Here is an 18,431-nt window from a genome sequence, read left to right on the forward strand (position 1 = left end):
AGAGCGAGCGATCGTGCGTGCGTGCGCGCGCGTGCGTCGCTCTTCCAGGAAGGGATTATTTACGTGCGCGCCGCCGACACGTGAAAGGGAAACGCACGACAAGACAAAAGAAGTTTGTCTATTTTCCGGGCTGAGGAATGGAGCGTTGAGGCAGCAGCAGAAGAAGCAAAAGAGGCGGCGGCAGTATTGCAACGGCGGGGCTTGCGTGACCACAACGTGTCCACGCCACCCACGACATATAGAAAGAATAAACACTTTTTGCAACAAGACAAAAAACAAAAAGAGGGAGAATTTCAAGAGGAGAAGTTCACGAAACGGGAGATCATGTCTGAATCCCCCACGGCTGCACCCAAGGTAACGACGCGCACCATCGTGAGAGTCCATTGAGGGTCTCGCGTTTGTTGGGTTTGTTTTTGTTTTGGCCGCGCTCATCTGTTGCTCGCACACGCGTCGACTGCGCTTCATTGCATCTGCGCGTAAAGTCGTGACTGGCAACGAAACGGCGAGCTGTGCACTCGCTTCACATCACAACCACCTTTGACTTCTTTCCCAAAACAGAACATGAAATGAAAACTCAAAAAATGGATGGAATCCACGTGTTGCCCACGTTAACAGCTGGACTGTATCAACGGTCCACGCGTGTTGCCCACGGCATCGTGACAGAGTAGGAAAAAACAACATAGGGCAGTTTTGTTTACTATCATTTTATAATATCGAACCCGTCCTTGTATGGTCAAGGTTAACACAGGCGCTAATCCATTTTTGACTGACTTCAGCCAACGTTTAAGCTTAAATGTCACTCAAAACCATTACAATTTTTTTTGTCACTTACATAGGAAGCACTGCAAACATCGATCTTTATCCATTTTAGGTCATTTATAGCTCAGTGTCCTCCTCAATAGTCTTCAAGAATCCGCACTGAATTTCTACAAATTATGCAAATACAGAAAGTGACCCTTTCTGAGGTGGGCAAGCCGGTGTAACGTGTGATTGGTTTGGGCCGAGTACAGCCATGGATAGGTGCTACATGGATAGCCAAGCAGGCAGCAAAAATGGGCTGAATGTCCACATGTACTCACTTTATTAAAAGACACACACAACAAAATTATCGGTGCTATCGCGCGTCACAATAAAGCGTAATTCTGCACACAACCACTCACGTCCATGGCAAAAATACTCTGAAAGGCAAAACGTGACCCATTGGCATGGCAAAACAAAGGGGCGACACAATGTGGCGCGGTGCCACACTACGGATTGTTACACCGGTCTAGGCCTTTCCAACATGTCCATTAATACCATAACCTAAATGATAATGCATGTAAAGACAGCTTCCCGCCCCGTTAAGTGTTTCTGTATGTGAGTAATGACGAGTCATTAGGGAGTATGATGTCATTGTGAGGAATAATTGTCTGACAGCCCACAGCCCAGTTCTGTCACAAGCTCGGTGACCCCAAAAGTCCCAGCTGCCTGAAAAGGAAGACTTCCCCTTTTTTTCATCCCCCTTTGGATAGAAAAGTTATGAATTGTCTGTAAAGGTCTGTTTGAATGTCTAGCATGAAAGAGGAAATGGAAGACTGAAAGATTGCTTCTTGGGTTCCACAGGAAATTCCTGCTACATTCAGTTGGTACGCACACAGACAAAAATAAATAAATTAATAAATAACGTGAGTGGGTGCTGACAGCAGGCGGAGGAAAGAAGCAACAAATGAGCTTCATTTCCTCTAAAAACATTGGCTTCTTGTTCTGCTCTCACTCCGAAACGGAAGCACACGCTGGATCAGCTTAAGTTTGAGCCAATGCGATGCTGCTTGATAGCCACATCTTTCCTACGTTGTGCAACAAAACAGTCAAAAGAGAAATATACACAATTTGTGACGTGTCTTCTTCACGGTGGTCTTGGTTGTCTTGTCCACATGGGAAAATAACTGCAAGAAAAAGCGCTAAGGACTTGTAAACATTTTGCTGAGAGCGTCCAGTTGAAGCGTTTGGAACGAAGCCTTTTCTATGACAAGGCTTAGAGCGGCCCTGTCGTGTCATGACGACAACCTGAAGCAGTTCAAGACTGTGAAGAAGATGCCTGCTGTCACAATAGCAAGTGATGATAATGATAATGATGATGATGATGAAGGCTTATCATCCATAAATCCATTAAACATCCACAGCAATCTGCAAAAAAATTTGCATTGTTTATCTTCATTGGGCCACAACATTAGGTAAATTAGGAATGAGATCCAAAACGGCAGCTGCTGCCTTTCCAATGATATTACTCAGTTATGACATTGCTACAGAGTTGTTATTGCAGTGTGGTCAATTCCAGTATTGTATTAGACGCCGACAGCCTGACATATGATTTCCGGGCAGGTATAGGAGCCATGTCAGCCGTGTGGCGATACTTTAAGGTAAACACCAAACTTCGCTAGCTGACCGACTGCTAATTATGCTCTGCAAATTGGATGGCCATTTTAGAACTTGAGGTCTTGGATTTCTTTGTACCTACTTGACAGTATTTGTACATTTTTGGAGCCACAGTGCATTTCTTTTAGCGTAAAAGCATGTGTGGCATAACAAGCCCATCTATCAGTCATTGCCTTACTGACTGCTATGGTGGCTTCATGACAGGCAAGGCGAAGCAATCCTGTTTGTGTGGAAAGGGGAGGGTGGGTGCTGTTTGGGTTTAGGTCCGGTGGTGGGCTTGGCACGTTTCATGAGCTGTCATGTCTGTCTATTCATAGCAGGAGAGGCGTTCTTTCAGTCCTTCCTCGAACCCGCTGCCAAACTCCACTTCCTCCCCTGTCCATGCTCCCACCCCTGTCCATGCCGTCCATGCCCCCGCCGCCGCCAGGCCAGCAAGCCGAATGGAGGACAAGCCTGCCAGGCTGCCCGCGCACCTGCGTGAGTATCACACACACACACACACACACACACACACACACGCACACGCACACGCACACACACACACACACACACACACCGGGAGGTGTCAAAGCAGATGTTAGCTGCAGACATCCTCGAAATGTCACCGGGTCAGAACTGATAGCGCTGGCTGACCCACAACAGTCTCACACAGTTAATTTGTCACACGAAAACAACAACACAAAAAAATGAAAGCAGAGGTGTTTTTTTAAGTGCTAAAACTAGGTTATGTAATTTGAAAAATTCAATGTTATGGACAGGGTCTGTCATCGCCATGAGTGACTAAGGTAGACAAACCTGAAAAGAATTGTCAATACGATGAACGAATTAAAAAAATTACCGGCAAATGAATGGCTGGGACCAAGCGCTTCATTGTGGCTAATGCTTTCTCTTTTTTTTTTGCCATTGGAGATATTGAAGTTCCGTATTTATTGATAAGTGAACTGCAGGTAAACAATAGGAAAGCAGGTGTGCTTGGTGGGCTGCCAACAGAGAGTAGGCCCAACGCTCAATGAGTAACAAAATGTCCAAAACTGCCGTTAATGTTTAACTTTTTTTTTTTTTTGAGCTGAGGACATTTGTCAGGGTGTTGACTGACGTTGACAGGAAACTCTTCAGACATTGTTTTAGAAAAAAGGAAGAAGTGCTTTTGCTTCTCTTTCCTGTCACGTGAAGGAGCTGGGTCACTTCCACATGCTTTGGCGGAAGTTTGCCGTTGTCACATTTGAAACACGCTTCGTCACGTGGACCGTGCAGGAAATGAGCACTTCCGCTCATCCTTCCTATGCAAACATCCGTGTGGTGGGAAACCAGGCGTCCGCGAGAGTGAAGGAAGAGAGGAGGGCTTAAAAAAACGACAGAGAGAGCAAGAATGAGGGAGGAAATTGCAGTGCGGGCAGAAATCCGCCTTTTCCATTTCCTGGAGAGGAAGTGGATTAGATGAGGGAGGGGGGAGGGGGTGTTAGTCACCAACTGTTCCCCACACTAAAGAATGCTAGTATAGCATTATGAACTCAGAACAAAAAAAAAGATTTAAAAATTCCCATCTGATGATGGGAAGTGACGTCCATGGCAACAAGACTGCCTGTTGCCTTAGTATGTGTGTGTACTCAATACATGCGTGTCTTTTTGTGTAAAGCGTGTGTAGGTGTAAGCTGTGAGTAACCGCATTACAGTACATGATTAAATGAATGCCCTTTTGCTATTTTTTTGTTTTGTAGATCACACATTGGAGCTAATAAGTGTGTGTTAGTGCGTGTGTTTGTGAGGGGAAATTTCCTGCCCCTGGAAGCAGCTCTTGTCCTCAGGAATTTCCTGAGTGGGCAGACAGAGCTTCCTGAATAAATGTTGTTGTTGTTGTGTGTGTGTTTTAACTCGCTCGCTCGTCTCCTGTGAAAGGGAAACTGTTCTCACATGCCAGAGTGCGAGCTGAATGCAGTCCCCTTCTCTTCCTGCTCGCGACACACTCCGCATGGGAGGGGTGGGGGCCGAGTTGGGGGTTGACGCTGAATTTTCCATTGAACACCCTCGCACCACAATGTGATCAAGCCGATCTTTGCAACAAACAACAACAACAACAAAACACACACACACGCACACACGCATACACACACACACACACACACACACACACACACACACACACACGCACACACACACGCACACAAAAATAGCTTTTTGAATGAAAAGTGCACCGTGGCCTGTCTCATCCTTACCGGATAGCTGAAGAGATTTTTGTATTGCTGGTAAAGCATGACAGTAAATAAGCAGACTGCGCTCACTTGTCATATTTCATGTCAAGTGAACAGGATTTGCAGGAAGTTTCCTGACACTGGCAACGGCACCAAAGAAAAAATTGTAGAGTGCCACTCAAATGATCGAGTGTTTTGCTTGATTTATTTTCCATGACCTGAAAAAGGCTTTTTTTAAATAAGCAATAGACTTAATTAATAGGCAAATTGCATTTTTTTTATGAGCTGGGTTAAATTAACAATCGTAACCATCCACTTTAAAAAAACACACAAAACACACTGGCATCTTTTTCTTCCTTCCCTACCTCAGTTATTTATTTATGTATTTATTTGATTATTTATTCTTGCATCCTTCCTCAGCTTTTGCCATCTTTCCTTTGTTCCTAGCTTCCCTCTTTATGGACACTTTCCTGCCATTCTTCCCCTCCCTCCCCTTTGCTTATCAGCTTTTCTTTCTGACCTCCTTCCTCTCTTTCTTTCCTCTTTCCTGCATCCTTACATCTTTCCTTCCTTTGCTGAAAGCTACTTTTCTGTTTTCTTTCCTTCCGTGCCAACCTAATACGGCTTTAGGATTGGCCTCTTGACATTATGTATGGAAGAATGCTAGTCAGTCAATTGAAGTGCTGCATATGAAATTGGAGGCTGGTGTCAATCTTACACAAGTTGCGCCAAGCTAATAGTCTCACTAAAGTGTAGTTGGAATGACATCAAATAGGGCTGCACGATATTGGAAACACATGTGATATGCGATATAGCTGCTGAATAGTGATATAGATATTATTGCAATATTTAACATGTAGGCCTACCTAAATAAATGACATTTTTATTATCTAATGAAAGAATTACATTTTTTCATGTTGCAAAATAAGCATACTCAATGTATTCTTAGTTAATTAATTGTAATTACCTCTCGATAATGTTCAACTATTGTATGGCGGTGCACATTGTAGTCAAATTCAGATAAAAGCATTAAATTCCATATGAAACTTATTGCATGTCTTTGCGACATGCATATTGCATGGGCCAATATGGCAATATCGATATTTTTTCCATACATTGTGCAGCCCTAACATCAAATGCGAAATTAAGTGCGTGAAAGATTTTGAGGAATAGACGCACATTCGGACCTTCTTGCTGTTGTCGATGTTTGCGTTTAATGTGATTGTAGAAAATACTGACTGGGCTTTAAATATGTGTAAAAGGGAGGTGAAAAAGGACAAAAGTAAGCATATCAAGCATGGAAAAAAAGAAAAGTGAATAAGAGGAAGAGTTGCAAGGAGCCAACAAGAGCTGGCTTGCTCTTGTTTCTTGACAACAAACGATCAGGAACAGGTCGTGCTACTTCCTGACCATAAAAGCTGCACGTGATTGATGATGTGTTTTATGTTTGTTTGGACTGGTTGCAGTCCAGCTCTGCTGGATGGGGACATGCACATGCCTGCTGGCTTAGGAAGCAGAGGATGACGCTGTAAAGATGACAAGAGTGGCTAAGGGAAGAAGAGGGAAAGTAAAAGTGTGCGTCTGTCATTGGGACGGAACGAGTAGAGCGGATGTACGCCGGCCGGTGAGGAAATGAGCACATGTTCCTGAGTCAGGGTGTCAGAGGGTCACAGCTAGACCTCCTTATTTCGTCCTTCCGCCTTCTCGGTTCAGAAAGAAAAAAGTCTCTCGTCTCCTGAGATAGCGACGCTAACGTCCGCCTACTTGTGGCAAACATTTACCAGAGTTTGAAGCAAAGTCCCAGCAGCTCGATTGATAGAGGCGTGTTTGTTTGTCTTTTGTCAGCCGAAGCCGATTGACTGTGTGACGGCCAAGGCACATACTGCACATCAAGTATAAGCGCGCGTATTTATGCAATGTTCCACTGATTAAAGCCAACGGGAGATACTTCCCATTCAGAAATGACAGCAAATTTGTGTTGGAATTGAAATGTTTCAGAACAATCAAAGAAATGGGCAGTGATTATTTCACATACAAGTAGCACACTTTGAAAATGTTATTATTCTACTTACTCTAATTACTCTGTGTCAGATGAGAGAACAACGGATGAAAAGCAACACGCTATTTTTCAGGCGAAAATTTGAAGGGATACTTGACTCGATGAACCATTTTCAGCAGTAAAAAGTTAAAATTTTGTCCAGAATTAATTGAACTTCATTATTTTTATGTACAATTAATACCTTTAAAAGCAATTTTTTCCACTTGCTGTCGACTCAAGATGACATCACCTGTGCTGAGGAACAACCAATTACGGCTCACCATGGGTTTGGTCAGCAAACTGAGCCATGATTGGTCATTACCTACTTCCTCAGCACAGGTGATGTCATCTTCAGTCAACAGCAAGTGGAAAAAAATGTTTTTAAATGTATTAATTGTACATGAAAAATAATGAAGTTATCAAATAAATTCTGGGCAAAATATTACCTTTATACTGCTGAAAATGGCTCAATGAGTCAAGTATCCCGTTCAGCTTCTCGGTAAGATGAACCTCATTAACCCGTCTGGCTGCCAGCGGAAAGTGGAGGGCTTCCGTATGCCGACAACGAAATGAGATAGCGGTGATCTCATCACGCCCGTTCATCCCCCGAGCGCTGAGGCGTTGCCTCGGCAACAAGCGCGCTTCTGCATCCGTATGCGTCGTCAGCGCGGGGGCCTGAGACACCACTGAGAGAAACTTGCGTGTGTCATCGCAAGGGGATGGGGAGCCCACGCTTTAGTCGAGGGTTTCACGTCCTGCTGCCATCGCGCTTTGGTGAGTCAGTCAGTGGAAGCACACATTATACGTGCATGTTCTTTAGTAGGGCTCGACCCCTTAATTGGTTAAAAATCAGGAAAAAAAAGTCAGACCCCACTCCTGCGTATTGTTAACTTGTAAAAAAAATACTGGTGACAAGGCACCAGAAGTGGAAAATCAGAACACAACCTGTGGCGTAAGTCTCAATTCTTACATTTGCATGGATTTGCATGCATTCTGTGCAAGAAGTATTTTGTCCATTAAAGCATCAACTGTCATCAAATTAAATTCAAATGACTTTGCATTCACTCATTCGGTGACCCTCTTCTGCATGCCCACCACTTTTCTGTGGGTTAGATCCCAGAATAGATACGACGATGCCCCCACTCTGGACTCCATCACACGCTCGAGCCTCGTATTGGTTTCCTTTTCTGTTTGTCTTTCTCTTCCCATTGAATGTCTTTTTTTCCCCTTCTTTTCCCTTTCATCAATCAACATCCATCTTTCTGACTTCACAAGCCTTCTACTGTTGCTCTTGAACCTTTGTGTGGTGAAACCAAGCTCGGGCTGGATTACTTCCTGCAAGCGTGTTGCGGAACGCATTATTTTGTAACTGCCCCCTTTTTCCTCTTCTGCCCTCGCCTGTGCTCTCCTCGTACTTCCTCCTTTGGGCTCTGCGCAGATGGCCGAGACCGACATACCGGATCTAAGAGGGCTTTTTTGGCAGAGCCAACAGCGCCGCTCGGTCTTTGGCCTGCTGCGGCCTGACCTTGTGACCCGCTGCCGCCTACCGGGCTTTGCTGCTCAAGCAAGTTGCCGTGAGAGACTCACATGCAGCTCACTTGGCAGTAGTCTTGAAAAAGAAGTTAATTGAAACTTTTTTTCCCCCTCAATATTGTGATTTAATATGTGATTCTTTTTCTCCAAGGTCTTCTTTTGATTTTTTTTTTAACAAACAAAAGCAATGAATTAATCTGTATTACAAATAACAATATTATATATAAAAGTTTTGGTCGATTATTTTTATATTTATATTTTTATTTTTGTTTAGATAGCTTTTTAAAATGTGTCCAAATCCTCAGAATTTCAGCTTGTCAAGAGTATGTATTCTCTGATTTATGTTGTCCTGCATGAAAGCGGACTGATTATCTTTGTTTTGAACCAAAATAATACAATAGCTTTTATTTTGCAATACAGTGATTTCTGCCCATGTTCCTCCCATTACAGAGCAAACCATTAACTGAATCATAATTAAATATTTATTTTGCACACTGTTGACTTGAAATATCCTGTTTTTGAAAAAAAGGGATGTAAATTAAATTTTTGTTAAATTACTAGAATGAGCTCCAGCATAATAGCGAATGTGTTTAGTGTCATTCATCAAAATGTTAGTTTCACATCTTGGGGTTGTTCAGCAAAAACTTTCAGAATTCAGTTGCAATCTAGATGTGCTTTCATGTCATATTGAAGACTCGCTGTGAAAACTGCGTTTGTGATGGCTGGCCTGAGTGTTCCATTTACTGACGTGGACAACAGCTGTCTGACGCCCAGAAAGAACGTTTGAGAGGGAGGGAGAAGTGCGAGATGACGAGATGAGAAGGTCAGCCTGAGTCACAATGCCAATCATTGAATTACGCACAGGTCGAAAAAATGATGAGATGGCAGGAAAGGGTCGAGAATAAATGAGGGTGAAAAGAAGAAGAAAAAAATGAGTGAGTGAAGTGAGTACAAGACGGCAGAGGCTTACATGGTTTTGATATCCCCTCACCCTCACCTGCACCACCCCCACCGTGTGACTTTTTCCATGAGCTGATCTCTTTCTTTTTTTCAAGCTTCTCCTCTTGGAATCTTTTCTTCCAACCTCTTCTGTCTGTCTGAGTGACTTTTCTTCATCATTCCCGTAATCACTCCCTCCTTTTATCTCCACTTCCTCAATTTCCTCTTTACTGCCTTAGCCTCCTTCCTTCCTGCCCCCACCCCCCTGCACCCCTGCCCCCGTCCCACTCACCCCTCCCCTCCATCCGGCCTTTCCACCTTCCTTCCTTCCTTCCGTTCACCCCCTCTTCCCCGCTGCGCTGATTTCACTCAGCCTTTTTTTTCTTTTTGTCAGCTTTGCTGCTTGTTCCCCTTTTTCCTAACTTGCGCGTGTGTCCCCCCCCCCCCCCAAACCACACCCCCCAGGTTTGCAGCCGGTCTTCTGGAGCAGAGAGGACGTGGCCCAGTGGCTGCGATGGGCCGAGAAGGAGTTTGCACTGCGGCCAATCACCAGCGGCTCCTTCCAGATGAACGGAAAAGCTCTGCTGCTGCTCACCAAGGAGGACTTCCGCTACCGCTTGCCTCACTCTGGTACCATTCCCCCCACCCTACTTTCCTTTCTCACTCTTTACTAATTTAAATGGAGCCCATATTTTCAAGTCATGGCTGGAAGATTAATCGAAATTTAAGCAGAATTTCGATTTTGGCTTCTCTTGATCTTTACAACAATTTGATGAATGGATGAGAAATAATTCATGTGCAAAGTTCCCTACGTTGTGAAAGTACCCTGAATGCAACATGTTGCTCCATGCACTGCAAGCATGGCGCGTATGCCATTCTGCCATCCCTAAGCATCCTTTAATTCATGATATCCCTGGTGGAGTTTACTGTCATGACACTATGCTAATGATAAAGTCAATGAAGGATCCCATTCAAATGCTAACAGGAAATTAGCATCGACTTCAGGAGTGATGTTCCTTCAAACAATGAAAATTCACACAAACGCATACACACAGGGAAGATAACACTACTCACAGGCACAAACTGTAAAAAATGAATAGAGCTGAAATGCAACTTTCTTCTATCTCTTTGTGAGTGTGTTTTCCATGCATACACGACCCCACACTGCCCCTAAAACGCCAACATGTGCAGGAATAGCCATTATTTCAGTATATTCTTACAAATTTAATTTCCCAATGTCCTATGAAGTTATATTTCCAGTTCAGTTTTTAAGGATTCAAGGAATTTTCCTTTCCGCAAAAGTCAAGGATGCAAATATCTGTTTTTGTCATGCCAACACACATTTGCACATAATATGGCACAAAAATACAATCCCTGAGGTCTCAGGTTCGCAGACTAAGTCTTGAGAGATTTGTGAAAAACATAAATATGATAAAGAGATAAGGGCCATGTAATGCTTAAGAATGAAAATTGCAAGAGGCTTGTATTTTTATGCTACAAGGTGATTTTGTACTTGACAAGTAATACAATAAAATGTTCACCCTGCAAGGATAAATGAGCATGAGACTATAGGTGGATTTCCATCCACCTATTTTTATTAGAATTTTCAAGAATTGCAAAAAAGAAACTGAATGGAAATGCCAAAAATAAATTTAAAAAAAAAGGCCCAAAATTCCCAAAAAGGTTTTTACGCTTGGAGGGGGTGGTTTTTGAAGCGTATTGAAAAAAGGAAAATGTGCATTTTGGCGATGGAAACAACAAGACCGGTTTGTAGTCACAATAAATGGTGGATGATAAAGTAAGAAATGTTTGGGGAGACGAAAAAACACGATTCTTTTTTATAATTAATTAAAGAAAATAATAACATTAATACAATTTTAGATGGCTTTATTAACATCAGCTCTTAATGTAACGACACACTTCACTTACATACGGGAGGGAAGCCAACAAGACAAACTACTTCCATTCAGTCCGTCAAAACCAACATTCCCACCTGGAACTCCCCAGTGTCCCAAAGTTCCGTCACTACAACGTCATCTCGTGACGCATATTCGCAAAAGAAGAGCAGATGGGGGCTACAGGTGGCGGAGTGGTACCGTCACTTGCCTACGATGCAGGTTGCCATGGGTTTGCTTTCCCGCCTTGTAGACCGTGTTTGTATGTATGTGTGCGTGTTTGTGTGAGTGAGGGCAAAAAAAAAAAGAAGAGAAACGGGCATAAGTCGCATGTCCGTTTTGCGCATTTTCACAAAATTCACATAAACATTAGAAACATTTGGATGGAAACCTGACTTCTGATGATAGTTTTAATTGTTGAATAAACTCTTAAGTTTTAAAATGAATAACTAATTATTTTTTCAGCATGATTTCAATCTCAATCAAAAATAATCATGATGATGATTTTTTCCCATCATCGTCCAGCCCTAATTATCATACAATACACCACTTATAATAAATTGGACTATTATGTCAAGAAACAAATGTGAAGGTCAAATGAATATGGTGAGAGCAAGGCTGCAAAAGGGGGCTTGGAGGAAGTAGCGCACTGTTGATCAGGAAGTACCAACCTTAACTGTTGCCCCCGGCAACATTGGCAGCCGGTCGGGTTCAAGCAGAGAGCTGTTTGTTTGTTGTCCCCCCCAAGCAGACTGCTGGATTTCTTTTCAATATGAAAGCGGAATTGAGAATACAGTAGATGACGCGTGTTTGGTCACGTCAAAATTTTGATGCATACAGATAAAACCTTCCACATTGAAATAAATGTTTTGCTTCATTTGATAAACATAAATTACACTTCCACTTCTTTTGGGTAATTTATGATTCCACTCTTTTTTATGGAGTGAGATTCTGCCAAGAAAATGTGATTTATTTATTTTCACAGCTTTTATCAGTCATTTCCTGTTCCTTTGCTTCATGTAATCTGCCACTGCCTTTTCAATGTTTCCCTAAACTAAAATATGAGGTTGTCTACAGATAAACCGATGATTGATTAGTGCTTTATTTTCCTTCAGCAGCAGGGCAGCTGCCATATTTGACTACAACACATGAGTTTTATTTGTTTAATGTTGCATTTCCCAAATGGCAAATTGACATTTGAAGGGATCCAAATCATCCTCAATCAGGAAGAAGCAATTTTACGGGCACTGCGCTTAAAAGTGAGAACTGAAAGTAGTGTGTGTGTGTGTGTGTGTGTGTGTGTGTGTGTGTGTGTGTGTGTGTGTGTGTGTGTGTGTGTGTGTGTGCGTGTGTGTGTGTGTGTGTGTGTGTGTGTGTGTGTGTGTGCGTGTGTGTGTGTGTGTACATCCACCATAATTTCCTTTACAAGACTCATTTCCTTGTGATGGTAAATGTATTTTTTTTCTTTTCTTTTTTTTCCAGAGTCGTCAAACATTATGTGTGTGTTCCTTTTTCTTTATGTGAAGTTATTTGTTAAGCTTGTTTGGATCCCATTTGTCCGCCATCATAAGTAAACACAACGCTGTTAATCATTGAGTGAACTTCCTGTTCGAGCTTTGTCCCGTACTGTATGGCCAATCAAAGGAAAGTGTCAGGCTTGTATGTTTTATTTAGTTTTGTCAACATCAATTGAATGCATGCGACTTGTGCCAGCTCAATTTGTCCCAATAAATCCTCAACTGCACCAACATAGACTACTGTAGAAAAACTAAAAGCCACTTTTCCCCCTTCAAGAGGGAGTAAGTTGTGATTTTTCCATTATTACTCAAGCTTGGCGCTGCCTAGAAATGATAGAGAAGTTGTCATCTTCCTGAGAAATCTGCAATATTGACTTCCCCTTTTGTAGAATTCCATCTTGTACAGCGAGTGATTTTTATTTATTTTTTTTCACTGCAGGTGACGTCTTATATGAGCTGCTTCAGCACACCCTGAAGCAGAGGAAGAGCCACGTTTTCTACCCCTCGGCCTACTTTGCGGGAAATTCCTTCCACCTGCCGCCCGAGAGCCCTGCGCAGCACCTTAAGCTCGAAGGTCAGTTGACATTCTTGATGCTGATCACTGATGCTGTTTTCCGTCACTGATGTGAAGCCAACAAAGTTAGCAATAAAAACTGACTTGGTCATTGTAAAACCTGTTCCACAAGGAAATGTTGCCGTATTTAAACACGCTACAGTCAAGTGTAAAGTCTTAATTTTAGCTGAGGTTTGCGTCTGGCTGTCGTCGGAGAATACCTGCCAGGTTACTCATTTAAAGATGGTGATTTATTGTAATGCATGGTGTGCACAAACAGTACAAATCAAATGTAACCTTGGCACCACAGAGGTATTTACGGTAAATGCAGCAAACGACTTAAAACGATAATAGTGACACCTAGTGGTCAGTTGTCATCACATGACACACTCAGTAGACTGCAAGGCAATGTTTGACATTATTGATGTTTGTGTATTGTGATTTTCCCCACTCCCCCATCTTCTAAATTATTCAACTTCCATTCAGATCTGGACCTAATTCAAATTTAATCCCATTTAACTCAGGTTTAACAATTCATCAAATTCAGATCTCAAAGTAACAGAAAACAATTGTCAAATAGTTTTGGGGAAAAAACAAACCAAACCAAACCTGTGCTTCATCTTGGTCTTTACTTTTTGGAGAGTGGGCTAAGTAGTGCCATTTTTTACTTAAAGTGTCTTTTACGCAAGGGGATTACAGGAAGGCCTCCAACTAAATATGTTTCTCTAGTTTAGGATGTTGTGCATCCCTGGGAGCAATCATTTTGGATCTTCAATAAACTGTTTAAGAAATATAGATAAGCTTTAGGAAAAAAAAGTAGTTTTGTGGCACAACTTGCCCCCAGTGCTGGGTAGGTTGTGCCATTAGTCAGACATTCAGTGGAGTAAATTGTGCAATTGATAACGGAAGTAAAAAAAATATATTTTAATCTCACAAATGATAATGCTATATAAAATGAAGACAAATTCAATACAAAACTTTGCAGGTTTCAGAGGCCTTTTCTTCTTTCATTCTTTTGCTTTTCCAGTTCAGCCTTTTTATATTCTCTTTCTCCATCTTCTCAGGTGTGTTAGTCACAATTCTAGTTTTATTTTAATTTTTAATTTTTTTACAATTCTGTTCTTTCTTTCTGTGTATTTTGGCAAGGGAAAAATAACTTGTGAAAACACATAACCCAAGTGAGCAGAACAACCAGATTTGTCACTTGGTGAGTGCTAAACCTGAGCCTATTTTTTTCTTATCCCTATATTATTTTTATGGCCATCATGCAGATTTTTATCTCCTTTCCAACCTGACTTATGGTCTTCCCCTACTTCCAACCCTGCTTTCCTTTTGTATCTGGTGACAGGATGAATTTTGGTCAAAAATTAAGAATGACTTTAGTGATTAAATGTAAGAATACATTTTACAACAACAATAAAGTAATATAGAGTAAATAATCCTAATGCCATTGGCACAACTTAACCCAGGTCCTCTACCCCAAGCCCACCATTTTTGAAAAAAATGCATCCCCCATCTGTTTTGAGCCAGCATCATGCTAACCATATTAGACTCATGATGTAGCTTACTTACTAAAGCACTAAAACATGTGTGAACTGTTTTCAAAGTTGTCTATAATTGTTCAAACACACCAATCAAAAAACCTTAATCATAAAAATGTTACTTTCGAGGGTAGAAAAATGTTTTTTTAACTTATATGTGCTTACCTCTCAAGTCACGTGTCTCCGTTTTTTTTTTACCGGATGAGCAAAATGAATGTCCCTTCAAAAATATGTGGTCACATGACCGACTTCTTGTATGGGTTACTAAATAACAGGGGTGGAACTACTTGCCCCTTGGCACAAATTACCTCTCTCTCCCCTATATGTCATTTACGTATTCATCTATATATAGTCTTGACCAGTAGTTCTGGGTCCAATGCGAACCCCAGGCTTTCAGTGAGTCAGTCGCAGGAGTTCGGCAAAGGTCCAGACGCACATCTGTGCACACACATGTACAATATAACTTGACCTGTATAACGGAACATATGATGTTCCACAGGGTTAAATTCTTGTTTTCATTCTATCTGTTGCCCCTGATTATATCTTAAGAAAACAGTGGTGGTTGTTTGAAAGTGCTCTATTGTTGAGTTGAGTGATTGGAGTCAGTGTCCTAACTGTATGATTTGCAATGCCAAGTTGAGCAATTCGAGTCCAGCACATCAAGCATATCATGGAAATGTAGAATACAAGACTTTCTGAATTCAAGGTGAAGAGAGCCCGATTGGATAAGCAGCCGACTCTCCCTCGTTGTTTTGTCCACCAGCAAACCCTATACCTGTGTCTTGAATTCGGGGGGGGGACAAAATTTTTCAATAAAGAATTGTTTGCACATGTCTGAAGCTGGTGTGGTTGCGTACTTCCAACAAGGTTCAAAAGATGATGATTGGGATGATGTTGATAACAAAATAAGCAAAAACAATACAGCACTCACTGCAATGTTGTGCACTTGTACACCACTGACCAAGCCAGTTTTTTTTGGCACATTTGATGCCTGGTGAAAAGAGAAACGAGTTTCCAGGCATAAACCTGTGATTACCCTCAGCCTAATGAAGGAACTCACGCAGACATGAATCATAATGTTGAGCAGTCGTAGTAATTATCTCGCATTGTTGTGACAATAAAGTTAAGAGTTGTGTGACAAATTGCACACCGCATCGACCTCAATGTCAGCGTTTACCCTGTTGTTGTCTTCCGTCATCACAGAAACGGTACGACGGGCGCCATGCGCCACAGAGCCCATCCCCCAGCACCCGCCGACCATTGAGCTGCGACACCGCTCCCGCTCGCCCCACCACCCGGTGCCGCCGCAACATTCTCCCCCCGCGCCAAACCACCAACGGGTCGCTGCCGAGGACCGCATCCAGCACTTCTCCCAGCTGCCAGACAGCAACCACCACTTGCCCGAGGACACGTACCCTCTACCCGTTTCCCCGGGCACCCCCAACGGACGCTGTGCGACCGCCAAGGAGACGGCGTGCCTGGGCAGCCCAGGAGGCCAGGAGGTGGGCCCGCCGCGAGTCATCCAGCTCATGCCCGGCACCGTCATGAACCCTCTGTTCCCGAACACGAGCAGGAGTGGCGGCGGGACCAACTTGGACTTGGGGCATAGCCGCGCTGGGCATGCCGAGAACGGCCGCGTTGTCAAAGTAGACAAGATGACGGCGGCCTACCAGCCCATGCAACATTATCTTCAGGAGGAGGCGCTCTACAGGAGTTACCTCATGCCCGTGTCTCCACCGGAGGACCACCAAATGCCCATGGGGCGGATAGCTGGTAATGGAACTTCTAGTGAGGAGTATTTTCTAAATATTCCATGTTGGACACTTGCCATGGAATTGAACGAGAAAACATTTGTAAACTACACTTTATTTTGGGCTATACCAGTAAACGATTATGAAAACTAGTTGCACCCCCCTATACTGTTAATACAATTTATTTACTATATGACCATTTTTCCTAGGGCCCAACCAATTAGTCGGCCGGCCGATTAAATCAGACTATTATGGCCCTTCAAAATGTTTTCAAAATAATCAGCCGATTGTTTTTACCTTAATTCAGGGGACTTATTTTCAGCCCTGGAGTTTCAGGACTCAGACCGGCCCACTTTAGTTCACATTTTAATGAACATACACAATTTTACAGTTTGTTTATCAATGTAGAATAGATAAGATTTTAATTTACAATTGAATGCTATTACAAGAGCACAGTCAAAATAATAATCTGTATCAGCCTGAAAGATCCATATCTGCCGGCCCTAATTTTTTCCTATGTTCTTTTATCAAACACAAGCAATAAATGTATCTATTTTTAAGCATAGGCTACACAATGGCTTCAAAATTGTGACAATTCAAGTCTCTCTCCTCTCAAAACACACCAAGTTTAAATATTTTTTAAAAACATCAAATAAAAAATTGCCATGTCACAGTCAGATTTAATTGGTTTGGATTTTAAGGGGTCCTTGTAAAAATCCCAAAGGAGCATGCAGATCATATTTTTTCTGATGTCATATTAAAATGTCCAAATTTGTGGGATAGAATTTTATTTTATTTTTTTTGTGGTATTGTCCTGGCAGACTGCAGGCTGCTGTGGGACTACGTCTACCAGCTCCTGTCAGACAGCCGCTACGAAAACTACATCCGCTGGGAGGACCCGGAGAACAAAATCTTTCGCATCATGGACCCCAATGGCCTGGCCAGGCTGTGGGGCAACCACAAGGTAAAAGTGATGAGGAATTGGACTGTATGTGTCTGTTTTCTAACACTTTGCATTTCCATGGCCTTACAGAACAGGACCAACATGACATATGAGAAGATGTCGCGAGCACTGAGACACTACTACAAACTCAATATAATCAGAAAAGAGCCCGGACAAAGACTTTTGTTCAGGTAAGGAGCATCCGCGCGCGCGTTCTGCATGCCTTTCTGGCAACCGTGACAAACACATAACAACAGATGCTTTCTGTGTTGGCCAGGTTCATGAAGACTCCAGACGAGATTGTGAACGGCCAGACGGACCGCCTGGAGCACCTGGAGTCCGACACATATGAACAAATTTACATCAAAGAGGAGTGCTGAGGAACTCTGGGAACTTTTACTTTTTACTACTGCAAAAGCCGCCGATGCCTTTTACAAGCAGCTCAAACAATCAGCATCGAACCTCAAACGTCTCGGGCGATTGCTATTGGCAGTCACCAAGACAGAGATACGAAATATTTCCAAAAATGCCTTTGGTTCATTTACTGTAGTTTTAATTTGACTCATGGACAGCGCTGAATATATTTTTTGTCAACTGCAAAAGCAAGCCAATCACTTTGTGCTTCTTTTTTTTTGACATCTTCATATGCATTGTGTGTGTGTGTGTGTGCGCGTGTGTGTTTGCGTGTGTCTAGGATGATTTGACAATGGAATAAACATTTTAGATCAAATTCTTTCGTTTCTTTTTAGTGAGGTAGACTTGAAACGTTGAGTGGTGTAATTTACAGGATGTCCACTCGAGGACGCTAGTGTACAATTTAATGTGAAGCTGTTTTTAATACAGAAAATAAACGCATAGATGTTTGGGATAAAGTAAGAAAAATGCATTCAATTGTTGAAAAGTGCTAAAAGATTGACGTTGAAATGCATGTCCCAATCAACCCCCCCCCCCCCCCCTTAACTGATTCTCACAACTGTTTAAGGTTGTTTCAAATATAACCATATCTAATGTCTTTATTAAAGCAATTATTTACACAAGATTGACACCGGAACGTGACGTTGAGATCGGGGCGGGGGGACGCTTACGCGTGCTCATAAAAGTTAGTGCGCGCACAGTG

General features: G+C 42.5%; 1 protein-coding gene across 2 annotated transcripts; it reads left to right on the top strand.

Annotated features, from left to right (window-relative positions):
* Nucleotides 1-18,044, top strand: etv6 (ETS variant transcription factor 6). Of its 2 annotated transcripts, none has more exons than XM_077544176.1 (8): nucleotides 1-354; nucleotides 2,733-2,892; nucleotides 9,580-9,744; nucleotides 12,966-13,100; nucleotides 15,824-16,393; nucleotides 17,193-17,335; nucleotides 17,405-17,505; nucleotides 17,592-18,044. In XM_077544176.1, the coding sequence occupies exons 1-8, from the start codon at nucleotides 325-327 to the stop codon at nucleotides 17,692-17,694; spliced, it is 1,407 nt and encodes a 468-aa protein (XP_077400302.1). In that variant the 5' UTR covers nucleotides 1-324; the 3' UTR covers nucleotides 17,695-18,044. The 2 variants fall into 2 exon arrangements, with proteins under 2 accessions (XP_077400302.1, XP_077400303.1); XM_077544177.1 differs by having other exon boundaries at nucleotides 3-354; nucleotides 2,736-2,892.
* Nucleotides 18,045-18,431: the final 387 nt, after the last annotated feature.

This window comes from Vanacampus margaritifer, chromosome 15 (assembly GCF_051991255.1).
Source record: "Vanacampus margaritifer isolate UIUO_Vmar chromosome 15, RoL_Vmar_1.0, whole genome shotgun sequence".
In the NCBI taxonomy this organism is placed as follows: domain Eukaryota; kingdom Metazoa; phylum Chordata; class Actinopteri; order Syngnathiformes; family Syngnathidae; genus Vanacampus; species Vanacampus margaritifer.